This window comes from Rhinolophus hipposideros, assembly GCF_964194185.1.
Source record: "Rhinolophus hipposideros genome assembly, chromosome: 6".
Lineage (NCBI taxonomy): Eukaryota > Metazoa > Chordata > Mammalia > Chiroptera > Rhinolophidae > Rhinolophus > Rhinolophus hipposideros.
In genome coordinates, this window is record NC_138052.1 from 70984426 (window position 1) to 71006610 (window position 22185).

General features: G+C 38.9%; 1 protein-coding gene across 2 annotated transcripts; it reads left to right on the forward strand.

The window, feature by feature from the left end:
• The first annotated feature begins 791 nt into the window (after positions 1 to 791).
• Positions 792 to 19966, forward strand: BZW1 (basic leucine zipper and W2 domains 1). Of its 2 annotated transcripts, none has more exons than XM_081050882.1 (12): positions 792 to 1747; positions 2946 to 3019; positions 5263 to 5439; positions 7248 to 7342; positions 8116 to 8181; positions 10680 to 10815; positions 11927 to 12036; positions 12182 to 12352; positions 12719 to 12865; positions 13382 to 13520; positions 15294 to 15416; positions 15862 to 19966. In XM_081050882.1, exons 2-12 carry the CDS (start codon positions 2956 to 2958, stop codon positions 15891 to 15893), a joined length of 1260 nt encoding a protein of 419 aa, XP_080907008.1. In that variant the 5' UTR covers positions 792 to 1747; positions 2946 to 2955; the 3' UTR covers positions 15894 to 19966. The 2 variants fall into 2 exon arrangements, with proteins under 2 accessions (XP_080907008.1, XP_080907009.1); XM_081050883.1 differs by lacking the exon at positions 792 to 1747 and adding an exon at positions 2151 to 2251.
• Positions 19967 to 22185: the final 2219 nt, after the last annotated feature.

A 22185-nucleotide genomic window follows, 5' to 3' on the forward strand; every position in this document is an offset into this window, starting at 1 on the left:
ACACACCCTTGAATGCCAGTAGTCCTGTTTCCAGACCCCTCAAAGGTATAACCACCCTCAAGAGAGCACATAATCTTGTTAACTATCCAGCAATCCAGTCCCCACCCTGCGTTCTCCCACCTTCATGTAATCTTTCTTACGTTGCCTCAATTCCAAAAATATAAAAGACTGCAAAACTGTCATTCTCAGGAGCATTTGAAACCTTGCTTATCCTCAGTTTGGCTCAAATAAACTCTTAACAAAAATTCTCTACAGGACTGAACATTTCTGAAATTGATACATGTAAGAAAGCATTATGGAAGAAGATAAAAGGTCTGAATACAGAAGAGAGGAGAAAGCAAATCTAAAGGAGCGTTGGGAGAGGTAACCAGGGCAGTTGGAGCAGTTTTAAGGAGATGGGTACCAACACCTTAAATGCTCAGAGGAGGCAAGAGGGTGAGGACTGAGAGAATCACTGGATTTGGCGATAATTTCAGGAAAGGACTGAGAAAATAATATTCCATCAAGTTAGGAGAGGCAGGGGGCAGAGGTTAGATAACTAAGGAAAACAAGTCAACTTATATAGACTAATTTACCAAAATGTTTGATAAACGAGAAGCAGGATCCATTTGGAAGATGATTTTTAGGGACAACCGTTTGGGATTTTTCTCTGGTAGGAGAAGAGTAAGGAAGCAAATGACTGAAGTAGAAACAGAATAAAAACAAGAGGCTGTATCCTGGAGACACCGTGCATCTCTATTTGTACTATCACATCCAGTGCTTTTCACACACATTCTCCTATTGTCTCCCAGCTCTCTGATGATCCGTCCTCCAAGTCAGCGGTTCTCAAAAGTGTGGTCCCTAGGTCAGCAGCACAGGGATCCCCGGGAACTTGTGAGAAATGCTGATTCTTGAGTCCCACACCAGATCTTCATAATCTCTGCGGGTGAGGTCCAGCAATCAGCGTTTTTAAAAGCTCTCCCGGGGATTCAGTTCTCCAAGTTCCCACGACCACCATACTCAGGAGAGAACGACTGCAAGGAGCGGTGGCCACAGTCGGAGGGCAGAATTTCCTCCAGAACCCTCTACCTGGATCTCCCTCGCTCCTAAGAGAGGAGCGCCCGACGCCACCCAGCCCGCACCGCAATGGCGCCCCACGTGGGACTCAGTCTGCGCGACTTCTACCAACCCAGCTCGGAACGCAGGCCAGGCCAGGCCGAATCCCCTTACCCAAACGCAGCTTTTACCCACTGAAGGCCCGAGCCTCCCTCCTCCCCACCCCGCCCTCCAGCTTCCACTTCCGGCGCCAGAGGAGGGAATCGGTGGGGAAGGGAGTGGGGCAGCCGTGTCCAACTTCCTCGAGACTGGCGGGGGTGAGCGGCGCCTTCCGTTCCTCTAACCCCTCCATGTGCTAAGAGGCCCGATAACGGGGCGGCGAAAGAATGACAGGCTAGTCGAGGAGAAGTGTCCGGGAAACCTGGATCTCAATAAGGGCATACAGAAGGACTGAAACTCCTGCTTCCTCCCGTTTCCCACTTTCCCACCCCGAGCCCCGAGGAATGGAAAAGGCGGAGGCTCAGGTCCACGGCCTGGGAGCGGCTGGGCAGGGCGCCAGGGGGAGAAGTCTCGCGATAGGATACCCGCCGGGGCGGAGGTGGCATCTCTTCCCTCCTCCTCCTGCTCGCGTTAGTTCCGGTGAAGAGGAGATACCGCCGCAGTTGTCGCCGCATCGGGAATTTCTGGCTCTTTTCTCTTCGCCTTAAATTCGGTAAGGCGCGGCGCCCGCTCCTCTCGGCCGAGGTTGCGGCCCCTTGTCTGCGGGGCAGACGGCGAGGGAGGCGGCAGGTCCTGGGCGGCCGGGCTTGGATGGGCCCCAGCGGAGGCCGCCGCATGAGGCCGAGCCAGATCCGGAGCCTGGCTTGTAGGGCCCGGGCCGCCGCTTCAGCAGGGAGACCGAGCGGGGGTGGCCCGGGCCGGAACGTGGTGCCCCGGGATGTGCGGCGGCGCCAGGCGGAGGCAGTGGCCGAGCCTGCCCCCCCTCCGGCCCTGCCCGGCCTGGGTAACAAAGCCGCCGTGGCCTCTGTTGGGTGATGTACGCGTGGGGGGTTCCGGCGGGCGGGGCGGAGGAGCCGCCACCAGCTCTGCGGCCGCCTCCACCGCCGCTGTCTTCGCTGGAGGGCGGGCGGATGTACGGGGCGGCGGGGCCCCCGGCGCGAAGCCCCTCGGCTCCTGTGGTCCGCTCATCGCGGCGGCCGCCACCGCCGGCGACGGGGTCAGTGAAGGAGGGCCGAGGAGCAGCCCCTAGGCGCCCTGCCTTGACCGAGGGGAGCCCGGGCGGGGGCGGGTTATCTGTGGCTAGTGCCGGAGGCACGGGAAGGGTGTGGGTAAGGAGACACGTGCCCTTGCGGGAGGCCGGGATTGTAGGGTACGGGGCAGCGGAGCCCAGGCCTGCTGCCACTTCATTTTGCAGGCGGGAGTAGTGAAGTCGGTCACCCGCACGACGTGGAGGGTAGGGTGGTGGTCAGAACCAGGCCGTTCAGAAGAAGGGATTCGCCTTTTGACAGTGCCTTAAAATTGACATACGCGTTTGACTGTGGTGGTCATCTCTGTTAGCCTCTGTGCGGCTTAGAAGTAGTGCAAGATGTTGGCGAATTTGAAGAGGAACGAGGAAGAGACCACACAGCTGTCCGTGATGGGTGATTTGCCTGCCACCAGTCACTGGTGCTGTCAAGTCACCTAACAGTGTCCTGCACCATGCATCTTGAAAGGGTTTTTTGTAGGGAGGAATGCAGGTTTTGAATATTTCATTCAAGTGAAGGTAATTGTTTTTACCTGCCCATGTGTATTGTCAGGCTGAGGGTGTGTGCAATTTGATTTATACGGGACTAGACCAAGGTTTGATGCTTTATTTTTAAAATGAATGTTATGGCACTGATGTTTTTAAGGTCTTACTTTTATTTTCCTAGGGTGTCTTTTATGAATAATCAAAAGCAGCAAAAGCCAACGCTATCAGGCCAGCGTTTTAAAACCAGAAAAAGAGGTAAATAATTTGTTTTAATTACATCTCTCCAGACCTGCAGGATAACTTTTACATCTTGGTTCCTCTGGCTGGCCAATTGCTCAGTACTAAAACTTTTAAGAGAAAAATATCAGGAAGGAACTTGAATTTCTTGTTGACTACTGTTTCAGACACACCCTTAATATTTCTAAGTACTTTTAAGTATGGGCTGCAATTTCAGTAGCTAAATTTTATTCAGCAAATTTTTGCTTGAGGGAAAAGGTTAGTTTGTAAAAAATAAAGAGCTCCTAAAGTGATCACTAACTTCACCCAAATTGAAGATTTGTGATAGAAAAGTCAGACTTCACCCATGAATGTTAATTATGAAACATTGTAATTTTTTGAAATTAAATATTTCTCACAGGCTTAGTAAGAAAAGTAAGAAAAGTACTGGAATTTTATGAACTACTTCTCTGTAGTAGTAGGCACTTAGATGAATATCGAATTCTGCAGCAGGGCACTGCACTAGTGATACAAAGTTAAATGAGATGTGGTCTCAGATATATTTTATATTGGGCTTGATATTTTCCCCAAAACATTTGTTATTGCTCAAAAGTACATATTGACCTTACCTTATAGGAGATTTTGAGGAAATACAGAACTGGGTCAGCTACTGGTTACAAACTGTTTTTCCAACCTGAGTAGACACTTCAAGATATATATTACAGAAGCTTTTGTAATCTCTATTTATAGTCTTGTCACCTTGTAGTTGGGAGACCAGAGTGATTTGATTCTAGCCTTTGCAGATACATTTACATTTAAGCGAGTAGATTTTCTCAAGAGGAACAGAAGTTGGAAACCAGAGCAATTTAGTAGTAATGGGGAGAAGTCTGTATCCTCTTGAATATGTGTATTACTGGCATCACCTTTATATAAATACAGTATCAAGTAGTTCCACATTTCACCAAAAATAAGACCTAACCGGAAAATAAGCCCTAGATGATTTTTTGGGAGGACATCCCCTGAACATAAGACCTAATGCGCCTTTTGGAGCAAAACTTAATATAAGACCCAGTCTTATTTTCAGGGAAACACGCTTTTGTTATTATTAGCATCAGGAAGAGCTATCACATCCCTGCTTCCAGAGATTGAGATCACTCACATCCTCCTAATTTTTGATGATTGGGTCTTGAGTAGGGTGAACAACCATCCCGACTTATCTGGGACTGCAGAGAGTTCCCAGGACATAGGCCTTTCAGTGCCAAAAACAAAGTCCTGGGCAGCAGGGAGGAGTTGGTCACCCTAGTGCTGTGTGAAAATTAAGATAGCATCTAACCTAGATAGAGAAATCAAACCCTATCATAGTGTGTGGGATGGCAACTCAATAAAATGAGTATGTAGGCACTGTTCTGATTATGTCGTTTAAAATTAACAACAGCTGTATGAAATAGGTACTACTCTTAATCACCATTTTACAGTAGGAAAATTTCATGCATAAAGAATGAGACTGCTTGCTCAGACAGTTAAATGGTGACCAGGATTTGGATCGGGCAGTTTGGCTCCAGAGCCCTTGCTCTTAGCTGCTACACGATACACAATATAGTCTCTCTAATTTCTCTGGCTTTCAATTTTCCTTCTAAATAATGGGAACAAAAAAATTTCCTCACATAGTCGTTATAAGGATCCAAACAAAGCATTTACTGCAGTTTCTGTCATATATTGGATACCCAATAAATATACTTTCTAAAGATGATGTTAATGGTACCAAAGGAGTGATTAAAAACAAAAATCACAGTGTTAACGGTCATTTAAAGAAAAGAATCAAGAGCTCCAATGTTTGGACAAAATTTCACTCAGGAATAAAATTGACCTGAGGTTTAGAGGATGTCCTAAATTTCAGAAAAGCCCAGAGGCAGTGGAAGAGTTTTCCAGATAGAAATTGTCTCCTGGCAATAGGAACACACTAACTTATTTAGCTCACTTATAAGACTTACGTGAAAAAATAGTGGAAGTAAAGCTGTGCAGTTCTTGTGACTAGGCATTCCTGCCTTGCACTAGCAGAGGGGAAACTTGCAAAAGATATGTGTTTAGTCTCCTGTTGTATTTGCTAGTGTTCCAAGTCTTGGGTAATCTAGCTTGTGTTTGGTTTTTCCAGCTATTGAAATAAATGAAATTGTGATGAATATGGTTAACTTACCGGGTAGTTATAACTTTGTAAGGTGGTGGTTTTTTGGCATTTTGGTAAGCCTTTTAAAACTAACTGTTTTGGGGGGTTTCCCCTCCAGATGAAAAAGAGAGGTTTGACCCTACTCAGTTTCAAGACTGTATTATTCAAGGCTTAACTGAAACTGGTACTGATTTGGAAGCAGTAGCAAAGTTTCTTGATGCTTCTGGAGCAAAACTTGATTACCGCCGATATGCAGAAACACTCTTTGACATTCTGGTGGCCGGTGGAATGCTGGGTAAGTGTCTGGGTTTTGTGAGAGATGTGCGGTATGGAGAAGACTGTTAGAATTTGTCAAATAGTTCATATTCTGGATTCTATCAAATTGGGGTAACTTTCTTTTTGTTTTGCTTTTTATTTTTACCCCCTTAGGATTTTTCCATTTTTTCCCCTCCCAAATCATAGTAAGCAGATTGCCTTGCCCTGTCCAGCTTTATATTTAAAGTCTGTTACAGAATCATAACATTTGGAGATGACTTTTTTTCCTGATAACCTAAATCTGTACAACATCCCCAAACAATGGTGTGGTGTTTTTTCCCACAACTTATGTTTGAATAGTCTTAGTTAATGGAGAAACCCCTACCTCTTGTCCTGTCTTATGAAATACTTCTGTATACCTGAAGACTCTAGTTCTGCACTCTTCCATACATTAGCCACTAGATATGTGTGGCTGTTAATCACTTGGAAATGTGTCTCAAACAAATTGAGATGTGCTATCAGTATAAAATACACATTGGGTTTTAAAGACAATGTAAAAAAAAAAAAAGACATCTCAATAATAATTTGAATACTGAAATGTTAAAAGCATAATATTTTGATATGTTGGGTTAAAGTATATTAAAACTAATTTCACCTTTTATGTTTAATATGGCTACTAGAAGATTTGAAATTACATTATATGGCTCACATATTTCTGTGTTGCACAGTGCTGCTGTAAGGTACTCTTACTCTCATCCTCAACAGGTCAGAATATCTTAACAGTGTACTACTTAGTTATATACAAATGATGATAATATTGTACTGACCCTCATAGCCAAGCTAAGAGAATTAGAACTCCATTTGTGTACGTGCAGAATGGAGGCTTAGAAAGGCTTCAGTGATTTGCATGCAGTCAAACAATTGCTCAGTGGTGGAACCAGGAACTTATGTTCATACATTCTAATGCTTAGTCAGATGAGTATTTCTTTCATTGTACTATCAGTTTATAGTAAGAAATATGAAAGATATCTATTTACTGTTCATAATCCTGTTATCAATAAGCCTGTTTTTAAAATCCTTTTTAAAACATTTACTAAGGAAATTTTCAAATATATCCTAGAGAGAATGGTATAATAAATGGTCTGTTACCCAACTTCAACAGTTATTAAGAATCTTATTTGATGGCTGTTCCTCTCACTGCTTGGAGCCTTAGGTAGTGGGATTTTAGTCCATCACATATCTAAGCTGACTCGTCTTCACTCAGAGCACCGTGGAGATGGGTTGGCTGTCCATTAGTGCCTTCTGATTTTTGCAGAGTCAAACAATTACAAAAAAAAACAAAAACAAAAAAAAGAATCTTTGTCTGTCTGTGCCCCTACCAACTTCCTTCCACCTCATCCCACCCATATTTTAAAGTATACATCAGACATCATTTTACCCATACTTATAAACATATCTAAAAGATAAGTCTCTAACTTGTGGATTTTTATACTCCTCTTTGGAAGCTTGAAGGGGTGTTTTGTTTTCTGTGTGGAAAGTTATATATCAAAACCAACTCTGAACATCTACACTGCAGTAATGGATTTGGCATTATTGATTGAATCGTTAATGCATGGAGTTTTATTGAGTTGCTAAAGTGGATTATGTTATTCCTGTAAATTGTATCGCTTTATTCACACATATTGAACCTACTGGCCATATTCCTGCTGAGAAATTAACTTTGCTTTCAAACCATCTTTTAGAATTTTTTATCATTTTATTTTATAATGAGAATCCTCACAGAAAGTAAGATTGAAATGATTATTTTAAACGAAGGTCACTGCAAATTTTTTGTAAAATATGCCTTAGCCCCAGGTGGTACACTGGCAGATGACATGATGCGTACAGATGTCTGTGTGTTCGCAGCACAAGAAGACCTGGAGACCATGCAAGCATTTGCACAGGTAATGAAACTATATATTTATTTCAGTTAGCTAGACTATCGATCTGACTAATGTTTAAGGAGTAGTCAGTCTACTTTTAAGAAGTTGCAGGTAGAAGATTGAAGAAATTGAACTGAAGGTTTAGAGATGACGTTCTTGGTGCAATATGATGAACTGGAAATCTCAAATGTGTTGAGGAAAACAAAGTGAAAAAAATTGAATTTGCTCTTCTTTTCCTATTTGTCACTCTGAAATTAATCCATTTTTAAGAAAAAACATCAAGCCGAAAAGGAAAATCAGTTCCTTTTCGTGATTTCCATTGTTGAGTTCTTTTGCATATAACTTTTTAAAAGGTGAATGAGTTATAGGATGATTAACTTACCAATCAAAATTTCATTTGAAGGTTTCACAGTTATGTTTGTGTTACTGTCAAGCAAAGAATTCTTCAAGTGCAGCAAACCTAGATATCGTTGTCTATGTTATTAGGAAAGTAGAACTATATTTTATGATCTTATTCTGTTAATATCCTACAAATGGGTAAATGACCTGTATTTGAGCAATAATTAGTTTTTTTGCTTTAACATTTGTCAATAAAAACCTATTGGGTTTGGGAGTTGACAGACTCTTCCCAAGCTGGTTAAAACAGCTTGTAAACTGTTAATGTCTAGTGGAAGGTTCACTTCTTCCTGTTCTAGAGATACTATAGGAAAGATCTCAGTGGCCCTGACCTAGATCCTTTTTTAGGACTCTGCATCTGTACATATGAAGTAATTAAATTTCTTTACTATTCATAGGTTTTTAACAAGTTAATCAGGCGCTACAAATACCTGGAGAAAGGTTTTGAAGATGAAGTAAAAAAGGTATGAAGAGCAATATGCCTTGTGGAGAACAAAAGTTTGAGGTCAAAGCAGGGAGAGTTAAATCCAAATTCTGCCACAGATTTGAAATAATTTAAATTTTTTTATTTTTCAATTACAGTTGACTGGCACGTCCCGTGCAACAAGGACAGTGAGGGTGCGAGAAGGGGCAGTTTGGGTTAAGTTTTTAAGCAAGAAACAGACTTAATGCAGTTAAATCTCTCCGAAGGCCAGGGGTCTCTCAGTCTCAGAGGACTGGAGCCCAGAATAAAGCCGGCTGGAGGTTTTTATTTATTGATAGGTCTGCAACTACAAGAAAGCAACTTGTTTCTTACACGGTCTGTGAGGCTCAGACTTCATAACAGAAAATGTTTATTTCAATCACCCTTTGTAAACAGCTGAAGCACAAGGTCCCAGGATGTTTTGTACCTAAAGTATGTACCTTTTCAGTATCAAGTCTTTCACATTGTAACAACTCTGCTGAGAGAAGTGCAAAGGGAAAGCCAGAGCGGGCAATAGACTTTCCCAAGCAGGGGGAAGGGGAGGCAAGGCCCCTTGCCATACCTGTCCAAGGCAGCTCGTTTGGGGTCCCCACTCGGTTCCGCCTGGCTTAGGTTGTATCTCCCGTGAGATATCTTACCCGTCTTTGGCTGCAAACCATCTTTTGGGGACCAGACAGACATAAGGTGTAAACACAAGGATGGAACAGAGTCCCAGAAAGGCACAATCTCACAAACTCTTATTTCCTTAAGGAAAGACACGAAGGGACAGTTGGCTAGGCTGTTGTACGACTACAGTTGACATTCAGTATTAGTTTCAGGTGTGTAGCATAGTGGTTAGATATTTAAATAACTTACAGAGTGATCCTCCGATAGGTTTAGTACTACCAGGCACCATACATAGTTACTACAATATTATTGACTATATCCCTTATGCTGTGCTTTACACCCATGACTGTTTTATAACTGCTGATTTGTATTTCTTAATCCCTTCCTCTTTTTCACTCATCCCAACCCCTCTCCCATTTGGCAACCATCAATTTGTTCTCTGTATCCATGACTTTGTTTCTGCTCTGTTTGTTCATTTATTTTGTTTTAGATTCCACATATAAGTGAGATCATACGGTATTTGTCTCTTTGTCTGATTTACTTCAGTTAGCATAATATCCTCTAGGTCAATCGATACTGTACAAGTGGTAAGATTTCATTCTTGTATATGGCCAATATTCCATTATCTATATGTACCACATCTACTTTCCTTCCTCTCCCTTTCTTTCATTTATTGGGGTGACATCGGTTAGTAAAATTATGTAGGTTTCAACTGTATATTTCTGTAATACATCATCTATATATTGCATTGTGTGTTCACCACCCAGAGTCAGTGTTTCCATTACCATATATTTGACCCCCTTTACCCTCTTCTACCACTCCCTCCCCCCTTACTCTCTGGTAACCACTAAACTGTTGTCTGTGTTTGTGAATTTTTGTTTGTTTGTCTTATTCATTTGTTGCTTTTAGTTTATATCCCACATATGAGTGAAGTCATACGGTTCTTGACTTTTTCTGACTTATTTTGCTTAGTATGATAATCTCAAGATCAATCCATGTTGTCGCAAATGGCATTATTTTTTCGTTTTCTTATGGCTGAGTAATATTTCATTGTTTATATATGTGTACCACATCTTATTTATCCAATCATCAACCAAAGGACATTTGTTTTCATGTTTTGGCCACCGCGAATAACATTGCCATGAACATCAGTGCACCTACATCTTTATCCATTTGTCTATTGATGGCTGCTTTGGTTGCTTCCATATCTTAGCTATTGTAAATAATGCTGCAGTGAACATAGGGATGTGTCCATCTTTTTGAATTAGTGTTTTGAATTTTTTGAGATATATACCCAGAAGTGGTATCACTGGGTCATACAGTAGTTGTATTTTTAATTTTTTGTGGAATGTCCATACTGTTTAGATTTGATGCATTTAAATATTTAGTTAGACTGTCTTTGAAACATAGTCTTGGGGTAAATCATTTAGTGGAATTTGTTGTATACAATTCCTTAGTTCTGTGTCTGAACAAGTGGCAGAAGGCTGTAAAAATCAAGTGGGGTTTTAATGTATGAGGATCAGAGCTAAATACAGTGAAAAAGAAATTTAACATACTTGCTTTTTGAGTCTTAGATATTCTATATATAGGTGCACAGAAAATCTGGTAATGTTTATAGTAACATCAACTATCTGGCACTATTCTAATTATTAACTCATTTAATACTCAGAAAAACCCTGTGAAGCAAGATTTATTATCCACATTTTATATGAGAGGAAACTGAGGCACAGAGGTTAATTTTCCCGAGATCATTCAGCTTGTGGGTATTGTAAGTGAGATACAAACTTGGATGGTACCCCAGAGCCAACACTTTTAACCAATTAAAGTATATTTTACTGCTTCTCTTTATGCAGTGCAATTGCTCTTTTAACCCTTAACTATTTATTTTTATAGTTGCTGCTGTTCTTAAAGGGTTTTTCAGAGTCGGAGAGGAACAAGCTGGCTATGTTGACTGGTGTTCTTCTGGCTAATGGAACACTCAATGCATCCATTCTTAATAGCCTTTATAATGAGAATTTGGTTAAAGAAGGTAATTAACCTTTAGTAAAGGATGGTCTTTAGTTGGCTGAGGGTGGGGTGGATGAGAGCATGAAAGCTGAACTGATAGAAAAGTCATAGTTTATCTAGATTTGACTCGTAATAGCCTTTTTAACTATCCTTAAATTTAATAGGTTCATTTAAATTCATTAGACGCTTAATGTATATCTTTGGCATCCAGGGTTAATGGTTTTTTTTAGGCATATAGCAAATATTCAGGGTCCAGATGCAACGTGACTATAAAGTAAAAAAATTCCATGGTAACCCAGAAAGAGATTAATTCCAATTGGGAGACTTGGGAACATCTTTAATAAAGAAAGTGACATTGGGGAAAATGTCAAGCTGAAAAGGAAAATAATTTCCTTGTTATGATTTTCTTTTTTTTCCCCCTTCCACCTCCTCCCCCCACTCTGGTTCAAGCCGTTGTTTCTCAGTCTAGTTGTATAGGACACAGCTCCCTGGCCCAGGCTGGTATTACGAGCCTTGTGCTCCCCTGGCTGAGGCAGTCAGTCACCAATCAGGTCGGCCAGTCGGCCACTCACAGCAGCTCACGGTGGCTGCCGTCCACTCATGCTGGCACAGGGCCCCTCACAGCTCCAGGGAGAGCTGTTCACAGTCTTAGCTGTAGAGGGCGCAGCTCACTGGGCTATGTGGGAATCGAACCGATGACCTCTGCGTTAGGAGCCTGTTAGGAGCTCGGAACTCCAGCTACCTGAGCCATGGGGCTAACCCCTCCTTGTTATGATTTTCATAGTTAAATTATTCTTTACAATAATAAAAGAAAGCTGTTTGCTACGTAGAGTACTGACTAGTTAACATGCATTACTTTAATACAACCCTGTCAAGTGTAAGAACTGTTACCCTCCTTTTACATATTAGAAAACAGTTTAAATAACTTGACTAGTCAAGAATACACAACTAGCAAATGGTAGAATAGAGAAATTGGAGTGAAATTATAAGCAGTGGCAGAGGAAGTTGAGGGGTAAGTGTGGAGGTAAAGTGAGTAATCCTATGTGGTTGAACTGTGGAGGGAGGAAATGGGGAGATGCAGTGGTTGAAATCCAGGAAGGAACTTCTGTTAAGTATGCTCTTTTCTTCTTCAGGGGTTTCAGCAGCTTTTGCTGTAAAGCTCTTTAAATCATGGATAAATGAAAAAGATATCAATGCAGTAGCTTCAAGTCTTCGGAAAGTCAGCATGGATAACAGACTGATGGTTTGTAAACTCATTCTTTTTCCATTCTTGTGCTTAAGGAAAGTGTAATAGGGGAACTTTGTCATTTTCAATCTGTGAAGAGAGGGAAAGTGTTTTTGTTAATCTGATTTAAAGACCATTTAACCAGAGTAAATTCTCCTTTCAGGAACTTTTCCCTGCCAATAAACAAAGCGTTGAACACTTCACAAAGTATTTTACTGAGGCAGGCTTGAAAGAGCTTTCAGAATATGTTCGGAATCAGCAAACCATAGGAGCTCGTAAGGAACTCCAGAAAGAACTTCAAGAACAGATGTCTCGTGGTGATCCATTTAAGGATGTAAGATATTTTTGTTTAAACCATTTTTATATGGCTGAGTTTCTGGCAAAGAAAATTTTTACTCATTTGAGAAACTTTAAAGTATTTCACCAGAGTGAGTTAACACTTGGTGATTTTATAGGGTGCAAGTCTACAGACCTTCTGTTTCCATCTCAGTCCTTTCCTAGCTGGTTTAACTATGCGTAAAATAAGGTTTGAAGTAGAGGTCTGTCCTCCCAGTTCTAAAAACTCTGATTATGTGTGGGACAACGTGCTCATTGACGATTTCATGGAAAGGTGTTTTTATACTTTAACATCTAAGTTTGATGTATGGAGTATGTACATATCAAAACTGATTTGTTTTATTAAATTTGGATTCTTTTGCAGATAATTTTGTATGTCAAGGAGGAGATGAAAAAAAACAACATCCCAGAACCTGTTGTCATTGGAATAATCTGGTCCAGTGTAATGAGCACTGTGGAATGGAACAAAAAGGAGGAGCTTGTAGCAGAGCAAGCCATCAAGCACTTGAAGGTATTAGAACTGTGCCTTGACGAAACATCATTGTGCTTTTAAATGGGGATAAGGGAACTGTGACTGTAATTTTCTAAGAGGGTTTTTAACATCTGTGGTTCCTGGGGATAACCCATCAGTAAATAAACAACATATTAATATTGGCATAACCTTTTAAAAAGCCTGACTTGGGCTTTCTTTGGTTTATAGGTTAAAAACGAATACATGTTTAAAAGTAGCCTGAGCCTACGATTTGGTGTTTGCTTTTGAGGGAATATTGGAAAATAGGAGCATTCTTTTTTTTCCCTCTAAAATATTAACATTCTACTGACAGTTATCTCTGGAATTCTTGATGTAGGCAATATTGCTTATTTGATTTAGATGCTTAGATTTCTCTGCTTTACTATTTTTTTCATTTCCACTAATTAGAATATAATTCACAGTGATTGTAAAAAATGAGTTATATTCTGTATTTTAGGAATTTTGTAATGAATGTTCATCAGAATGAATAACTAAATCTCTTCTTCCCTTCAAAAGCAATACAGCCCTCTACTTGCTGCCTTCACTACTCAAGGTCAGTCTGAGCTGACTCTGTTACTGAAGATTCAGGAGTATTGCTATGACAACATTCATTTCATGAAAGCCTTCCAGAAAATAGTGGTGCTTTTTTATAAAGGTAATTTTAAATTTCAATTTTGTGAATACATTTAATAAAAGTCCTAGAATACTAAAAATAACTTCAACGAGTAGCTGTCTGAACATCAGCTCCCTGAAATATTTTACTCTAATACAGAACTGAGTTGTCTCTTATGAATTGGGTGCTTTTTAGTGCATGAATATCACAACACTTGTAAACTTTATAAGTTAAAATCTAAAGCTTTTTTAATGCAGCTTCAAACTTCGCCTCCTGTATTCTACCATTTCTCTTCCCCACACTGCTCCATCTCTGTATGTAGTCTGGCCTGTGAGAAGTCGACATCCCTTCACCTACCCCACTACCCAATGTGGTGGAGTTTTACTTGTCTATTAAGACCAGTTCAAAATGCTTCTGTAAAACACTCTATTTCAGTTAATGTTCCCTTTTCTATGATTTCCAATTTCAAAAACAAAACAAAACAAAACACTGCTCTGAAGTGGTTAACACAGATAAGACTTCTGTTGGGAGAGAGCCCATTGCAGTAATTTACTATGGTTGGTGAGTATGCTTTTTTCCTGCATATATCAAACCAACCTCGATCCCAGTAATTGTAGTTTGTATACACATGTATTACTTCTATCACCTAGTTTTCATAAATGATTTTGTTGCTTCCTATATTCTAAACTGAGAACAGAGGTCTACTCCCATTCCAGAATTTTTTTAAAAGAAAGAATGGGGTAATATATTCCCAAGTACCCTGTGCGTCGGTGATTATCAGCTTATGGTTAGGTTTCTTGAAAGTATTTCAACCCCTACTTCCTCCCACTCAAGTTATTTAGAAATAAATCCTAGAAATCTTTAATTCCTAATTTTTCCAGTATGGAGCCGTAAAGCACATGGATTTTTTTTTTTCTTTTTAATAAAGCCACAGGACCATTTTAATACCTGAAAAAAGTAATGAATTATCTTATCAAATATCTCTGGTCATTTGTCACAAGGTTTCTCAACAGTGCTCAACATTGATATTACTGTTATTTGGGGCCCATTGATACTACTGTTACTTTGGGCCAGGTAACTTTTTGGGGCGGGGAACAGTGTGTACTTCCAGGCCTTTTTTCCAAGTCAAGTTCTTGTCTTTTCAGTCTTAGTTGTGGAGGGCACAGCTCAATTCCAGGTCCAGTTGCCATTGTTACTTGCAGGGGGCAGAGCCCACCATCCCTTGCGGGATTTGAGGAATTGAACTGGCAACCTTGTGGCTGAGAGCCCACTGGCCCACATGGGAATCGAACCGGCAGCCTTCGGCGTTAGGAGCACGGAGCTCTAACCGCCTGCGCCACCGGGCCGGTCCCCAGATAACTCTTTTGCAGGTCACTGTCCTGTGCATTGCAGTGTTTGTCAGCATCCCTGACATCTGCCCAATAGATGCCAGTAGCACCTTTCCCCAGTTTAAACAACCAAGAATGTCTCTAAACATTGTCAGATGTCCCGAGGGGGGTAAAATGGCCTTCAGTTGAGAGAATCACTAACTTAAGTTTTTTTCTAGTAGTAGGTTCATACTTAACAAGTTGATAAAAGTTTTTTAATGTATGGCTCTCATTTTATCTTTTCTGTTTTTCTTTATAAATTAATTTTTGAAGAACCAGTTAAGAGAGAGTTTTAAAGATTTATTTTTTAAGCAACAAAAATAATTGGTTTTACTTAATTTTTCAGTAGGATCTGTTTTTGCCTTGCAGGTATTTGCACCTTCTCTGCTGAGTTAGAGAAGTCTATGAAAACCCCCTGAATGTAATGATTGTTCTCTCTTCTTTATAGCTGAAGTCCTGAGTGAAGAGCCCATTCTGAAGTGGTATAAAGATGCACATGTTGCAAAGGGGAAAAGTGTCTTCCTTGAGCAAATGAAGAAGTTTGTTGAGTGGCTCAAAAATGCTGAAGAAGGTAAGTCTTTTTTCCTTTATGCAGTTTGTTTGGTAAACCTGAGAAATAGTTTTAGTTTGGCCATACAGTGTGTCCACACACGCTGCCTTCTTTCATTCAGATACCAGTTAGTACCTAGACTACAGAGTTTTGTTCATTTATGACAGACCTGCAGATACTTGTTTACTTTAAGGCAGGTGAGAAAAACTAGACTTTAATTATTGAAGTATTTTGATGGCCATAATACTAAACATTCTTAGGAGGAAATTTGAAAATTTTGAGAATATCTAGTAAATATTGATGAATTTTGAGACTTATAAATGAAGACTTTTGAATAGCTCCCTCATATAAGTAAGACATTATTAATAATATTTCTTAATTATAATAAAAAGCTTCAAAGTTATAAATGGGAACTTTTGCTTTCTGATATGATATAATGCTTGACTGCATTTTTCCCCTTTTCTAGAATCTGAGTCTGAAGCTGAAGAAGGTGACTGAATCTTGAAACTACACCCTCAGTAAAGCAAACAGGAGTTGTAGATAAAATGTCATGTCTCATGTGTCCTGGTTCTTACATCTTCCTACCTCCCTATATCAAGCATGATATAAGGGCTTTCATGGCAAATTTTATTTTAACTGTTTCTATGGTTACTGGAAATGTTGGGTTTAGTTTCTAAAACCATGTTTTAAGTAGCTACAGGAGCTATAGATTTGAATCTAATGTTGCATTAGTCTTTTCAGTTATCTTCTACCTCCTGTATTTTCTACTGTAATAATGTAATTTAAGGCCTTCCACAATGAACAGTTTTCCCTGGGTTTTCTATATAAACAGTTTTCAAGATATGATTTGGTTAAAAATAATTTGTTATAAAAATTCTGTTTGCAAATTAAACTGTAAAAGTATCCAAACTCTCAAAAGGCAATGATTTGTGTGATAATTTGGTATACCCAAAGCCCTCCTTATCAATGAAACTCTCATATACAGTAATTGAATTCATTAACATTAATCTTGAGTATGTGGACCATTGCTTACATGTTAATATTTTTTTGCATTTTTAACCCCAGATGTCCTTGACCTCAATTGTTTGCTCTGTGGTTTTCATTCCTTAGTGAAGCCATGGATAATAGCTTGGAAGTGAGGTCTTTGGGAAATTGTATGTGGCAGAAGTAGTGGGAAGAAGGAAGTTGAGCTTTTTCCCATTGAGAAACTTCTGCATTAAGTTTATATGTTTCCAGGCAAAACAAATGGGTATTCTTTGCATAGCATTTTCTCTGTACCTTAGAAAAGTCTTGTCACTTAACGAATTTAACACTGTCATACATTTAGATTGATAGGAAAGGACTCATGAAATAGTGTGAGGAAAGGAAATACTGTACTAAACCCAGTATATTGTTGAAAATGTTAAGTGATCAGCATGTTCTAATTGGGACTCCAAATATAAATCGTATTTCCTACTGGCTTAGGGTATTTGATGTAAAGAATGGAGTACAATGATAATGATACATTCCTACTTGGTCACATAGGACCAGCTTCTTTCTCTTAACACATTCACTAATGACTCAAGCGTCTGGCTATTAACCCTAGTTGCCTTTTTCTTTAATTGCCATGAGCCAAATACCAGTTCTATACAATTGATCCATTTATTTTAATGGTTGCCTTTTAAGTTTTGTCTTTCTTTTCTTGCTGTCACCCATCTATATATGTAGTCAGTGGAAAACAAAATGTGACCACACTTTTGGTGGACAGAGTTAATGTTAAAAGTGAACATTTTGAAAGTATTTTTTTTTTTTGATCATTGAAAGAAATTAGCCTGGAATAATGCCACCAGAGACTGAGTGGAAATTGCCCCTTTCAAAGGTGCCATTTTTATGAGCCAAGAATTTGGTGTTTAGTTCACCTGGAAGGAGTAACATGTAGCATAATTTGAAATAACGGTATATAGTAATCTTATGAAGAAGAGCATTATTACTGATAACATTGTGAATAGGGTGAAATTGTTAAATGAAAGTTTTTATGCACAGGCAAAATGTATTCAGTAGGTTTCTACATAGTGATCTGCTTTTACTTTGTAATTTGTAGTCCTCAAAAGAATTTTTTTAAAAAATAAAGCCCATCCTTATCAGTTTATATAGGTCGATCTTATTAATTTTTTATTTTTTGTAAATTCCATGTTAATGCCCAGTGGTAACTATGTTATGCATTCAAGTGTCTTTACTATGTACGCATTCAATAATTGCTCTTTTCGTCCTTATAACTCCCAAACTGTAAACACCTACACAGAAACCCGATGTAGCAGAAACTACATTAACATTTCTACAAATCATTGCATGTTACTGCCATTCAGAGTGTACCCTGTTTTATTATATACTGTGTATAGTGAAAGAGTGTGTAGTCTTCCAGAACTACATTATGATCTTTGATCATAGTTTTTTTCATAATGACAAAGTAGTTTACTAACTACAATATTACAGTAAATGGGTAAGTCACCTGTGACAGTATAAAGAAAGGGAATGCTTTCTGAAAAGACTACAGATTTTCATTTTGAATTTTAAGTGGTAATTTTGGAACTCAGCTGCCAGTGCCAACTTATAATGTCTCAAATATGTAATTCTTAATACAGATGTTAAAATTGTACTTGTAATTATGATTGGATATATGTTTATTGATTTTCCTAACTTGGTGTCGTTTCTAAAGATAAGTCTCCTCTTAGATGCCATAATTAAATATGTGTTTAGAGCTGATCATAAGTTTCTTAATCTTAATTATTTCTGGGAGTATTGTCTTAAGATACTTATTATGTTGTTCTTATGAAAACTCCAAATACCAAAAATGCCACAGGATATTTTGACATAGCATAATGATGATGGTGAGAGGAAATGCATGTGATTAAGATCTACTTCTGTTTCTCAAAGCGCATTATCACCCTTCCCCAGGAAGCCTTTTTAGACTTTTCTAATAGCACCCCAATAAATTTTAATATAGATATACTGTATGTGTATTGTATCTGCTTTATACACAAAAAAAGTGAGGGTTTTTTTGGTCCCACTTGGGGGGAATATCGCCCCTACTGAGAATGCATGCCCTAATCCATCTTTTTTTTGAAGGAGGAGGGGACTTAGAGATAGACATTTGAATTGGCAGATATATCTTCATGTGGATCCATATTCTGAAGCAGTATTTTTTTCTTCCAGGATCACTAGAAAATAGAGGAAATTGTTTTCTGCCAATCACCATCTTTTAACAAGTTGTGCTTTATACCTTAGCCCACCATAAGCATCAGACAAGTATTTCCCATTAATTTTGGAGATTTTAAGAGTCTTACTTGCTCATAAGTGTATCAAATACAGTTATTTGGATTCTTTCAGATCCTAAAAATCAAAGTTCTAGGTGAGTGATTTAATTAAAGTTGTTGGGCATAACACTGATAATAAGTGATAATTGAAATTTTACTAATGAATCCATTGTCATACTCATAGGCTGCTTGCAGGAACTATTGGGGTTTAAATGTAATAGTGTATGTTATTACTTAGGCTACTGAATTACCTTTGTAGAAATTTTCCTCAGATGTTCCATACAGGTGCCGTGTAAAATAGGGTAAGCATTTCTCTGAGAATTCTGGTAAATGACTTGCTATGATTTTTCATGTAATGTATCAGTTCTCTAGTATTGATAGAAATATAGCTATTCACCAGCCTACTAAGGCCTAAAGGTTTAAAATATAATTAAGAAATGAAGTTTTTCAGTAGGCTTTAAGAGGAATCTAGAAGATGTGATAACTACTTTTGACTTCAAAATAATTTATAATTGGCTTCTGTCCAAAAACTTGAATTTGTTTTTGTGAATTTGTACCTAAACACAATTGTATGTATAATTGTATGAAACTTGGTGTGGATCAGAAAGGCTTCCCAACGGCCTTTCCCCTCCCCACTTTTCTCCCCTATTTAACTATGGGCAATTAGCAGCCATATCAAATCCAATCATTTTAATTTTCCAGGGCACTTAACAGTCCTTTTATTGTTATTCTGATTACAGTCACACCTCCTAATGAATTGAAAAAAGGATGAGGATACTTTACAAATATACTCAATCACTGTCAATTTAATAACTCTTAATAAGAACCTTGGTTAAATTAAAAACTCAACTGTTTGTGGTGCCTACTATAGCGCCCTAAAGCAGACTGTGGTTTAAAAAAAAAACCAAAAAAACCTGCTGAATCATTGTTTTGTAGACTATCTAGAGGGACCAGTATCTCACTAAACTGATGTGATTAGAATGTATATCATATTGGTGCAGCTTTGGGACCTATGCATTAAATGTATATAATGAATTTGGGGTGCTACAGAGTTATCAAATACAATTGAGCTGTTCCATTTCAGGGAATTTGCATTTTAAAATGAAAATTGTTTAAATCATTGTTTTAAAGCTAAAATCCTGAAGGCTTAAAAGTTGAGTTGGAGGTAAACCTGTTGTGGAAATAAGTAAGCCATTTATAGACTGAAACTTCTGTTACTTCTAAAAGATGTTCTACATTCTCTGGCATCTTAAGAATAAAATATTTTCTTTGTTCACACTCATTCTATGTTAGTTAGGAGTAATGGATCTTGGCATGGCAAACAGTTGAAGAACGGAGAAAACTGGCTAGCTGATAACCCAGATAGTTCTTGGCACTCTGAACAACCTCAAGTACAGCCATCCAAGCCAGTAATTACTGCAGTATTTCTGTTTAACTGAAACTTGTTTCTTGTCTGTACCCTTGATATTGAATAAAATTTCATGAGACTCCTTGTTAATGTAAAGAGAAAAGCAGTAGCTTGCACTGGTTGTTGTTTGTTAATAACCTTTAAGTGCTGGACTTGGATGAGGCTCCGTCCTTGTCCTGGTTTTTTCCATTTGCCTGGGTATTTTAAATACCATCAAAAGGTCTTTGCCTCCAGAATTTTTTTTTTCCAGACCAGTTTTGCTTCTGTTCAGCCCAGATGTACTTCTAACACCTCCAAACATGTACATGTTTGAAAAATGCCAGTGTGTTTCATTTCATAAAAATAGTAATGCCATCTACCCTCTCCAGAAAGCTTCAGGTATTTTCCTTTCAGCCCTCACATGTAATAAGTCAAGCCCTGTCCATTCCAACTCCAAAATAACTTCTAATTCTGCTGCCCTAACTCAGGCCACCAGCATCTGTTAACACAACAGCTAGGTAGTCTAAATGCGAATATAACAACCTTTACCTTTGCCGGGAAGCCCTGCATGATTCTTTAGCTCAATCTATCTTTCCCTTTTATTCATCACTGCTGTTGGATGCCCAGTATCCAATAGTACTTAAACCAGGTAGTAAACATTAAATATTTGAGTAAGTGAAGAAATGAGAACAGATGTTGATAATATTTCCTGCATTAGAATAGTGAAGTTGAGATGAAAAAACTGAGGGATGTTTTGTAGAATGAATGCATGTAGAATGAAAACTGGCCTGTGAATTATGTTTAAATTTTTAGAAGCAACTTTCAGACAAGATTAGATTAAAGATACTTCTATTCTGTGCCAAAATTCAGGCCTGCAGGAGGAAGTAGATAAGAGTAAGGCGAGTGCAAAACAACTGGCAAGTTACGGTCCGGTTTCAAAGGCATTATAATCTAAATCATTAAAATACGATGAGAAACCAATTACACTCGCCAAGCTATGGTTTCTAAGCCTTAACACTGGACAAAATAGTGCATGCCTACCTGAAACACTCTTGGAAAAAGATGTTTCATCCATCTATTAGCTGTATGTTAGGCAAATAATTCAACCTCTGAGCTTTGTTTCTGTGTCTGAAATAATCGAATACTGGAATACAGTGGCACCCAATCATTTACATATGGCTGCTTGCTTATTACAACAGCAAAATTGAATATAGACTGCAATGATTAAAATATTTACTGTATCCCTTTACAGAAAAAGTTTGCTCACCCAAGAGGTTCAGAAATCTGATTCAGTCTGCACAAAATGGTGGAGACAACGCCAATCAATATGTAATGAATATATACACCCTCCAGCCAATGTGGTCCAGTTACATGGAAAGCCTTTTTTAAAACTTTCTCATAGAAAACTTAGAACATGTACAAGAAAAAATACAGTGAACCCTCACTGATCATCACCCAGTTTCAATATTATTATCTCACGGCTAATCTTATTTTGTCTATATCCCCACCTTTCCCCAAACTTCCCACCTGGAGTTTTCTGAAGCAAAACCAAAATACCACAACTTTCCTAGGAATTCTTGAAATGGAGGCACTTCTTTCTTCTACTGGGAGAGACTGCAAGCCAGGGGTTGCAGACAACTGTTGTCACCATGTGTAAACTTCCAGTGACTTCCTATCTCATGCAGAAAATCTACATTACAATGACCTACCAAGCCCTACATGATCTGGCTCCTGGATGTCTAACCTCACCTAATATTCTAACACCCATTCAGCTTCAACTGCACTGGTCTCCTTGCTGTTCATTGAATATACTAAGGATATTTATGCCTCAGGGGCAGTTAATGTTTCTGCTGCCTGCACAATCTTTCCTGGGTTAACTATATGGATCTCTCCCTAAGAGAGATCTTTGAGACCTGAGACCTTTGCTCCCCGCCCCGAAAAAAAATAATCATTAAAATATTTACTAAATGTCTTCAACCTACCTGGCATTGTTATGGACTCTCGGGATACACAATAAAACATCTCTGATATCACAGAACTTACCTTTCAGAGGTGTAAAAATAAACACGCTCCTGCTCCTATAAAGTAAAGCAGAGAAGGGGCATATGGT

Coding starts and splice junctions, on each gene's coding strand:
- BZW1 (XM_081050883.1), top strand. CDS start 2,166: ATGTACGGGGCGGCGGGGCCCCCGGCGCGAAGCCCCTCGGCTCCTGTG. Junction 12,037..12,181: donor GCATGGATAACAGACTGATG/GTTTGTAAACTC, acceptor TTCTCCTTTCAG/GAACTTTTCCCTGCCAATAA. Junction 15,417..15,861: donor GCTCAAAAATGCTGAAGAAG/GTAAGTCTTTTT, acceptor CCCCTTTTCTAG/AATCTGAGTCTGAAGCTGAA.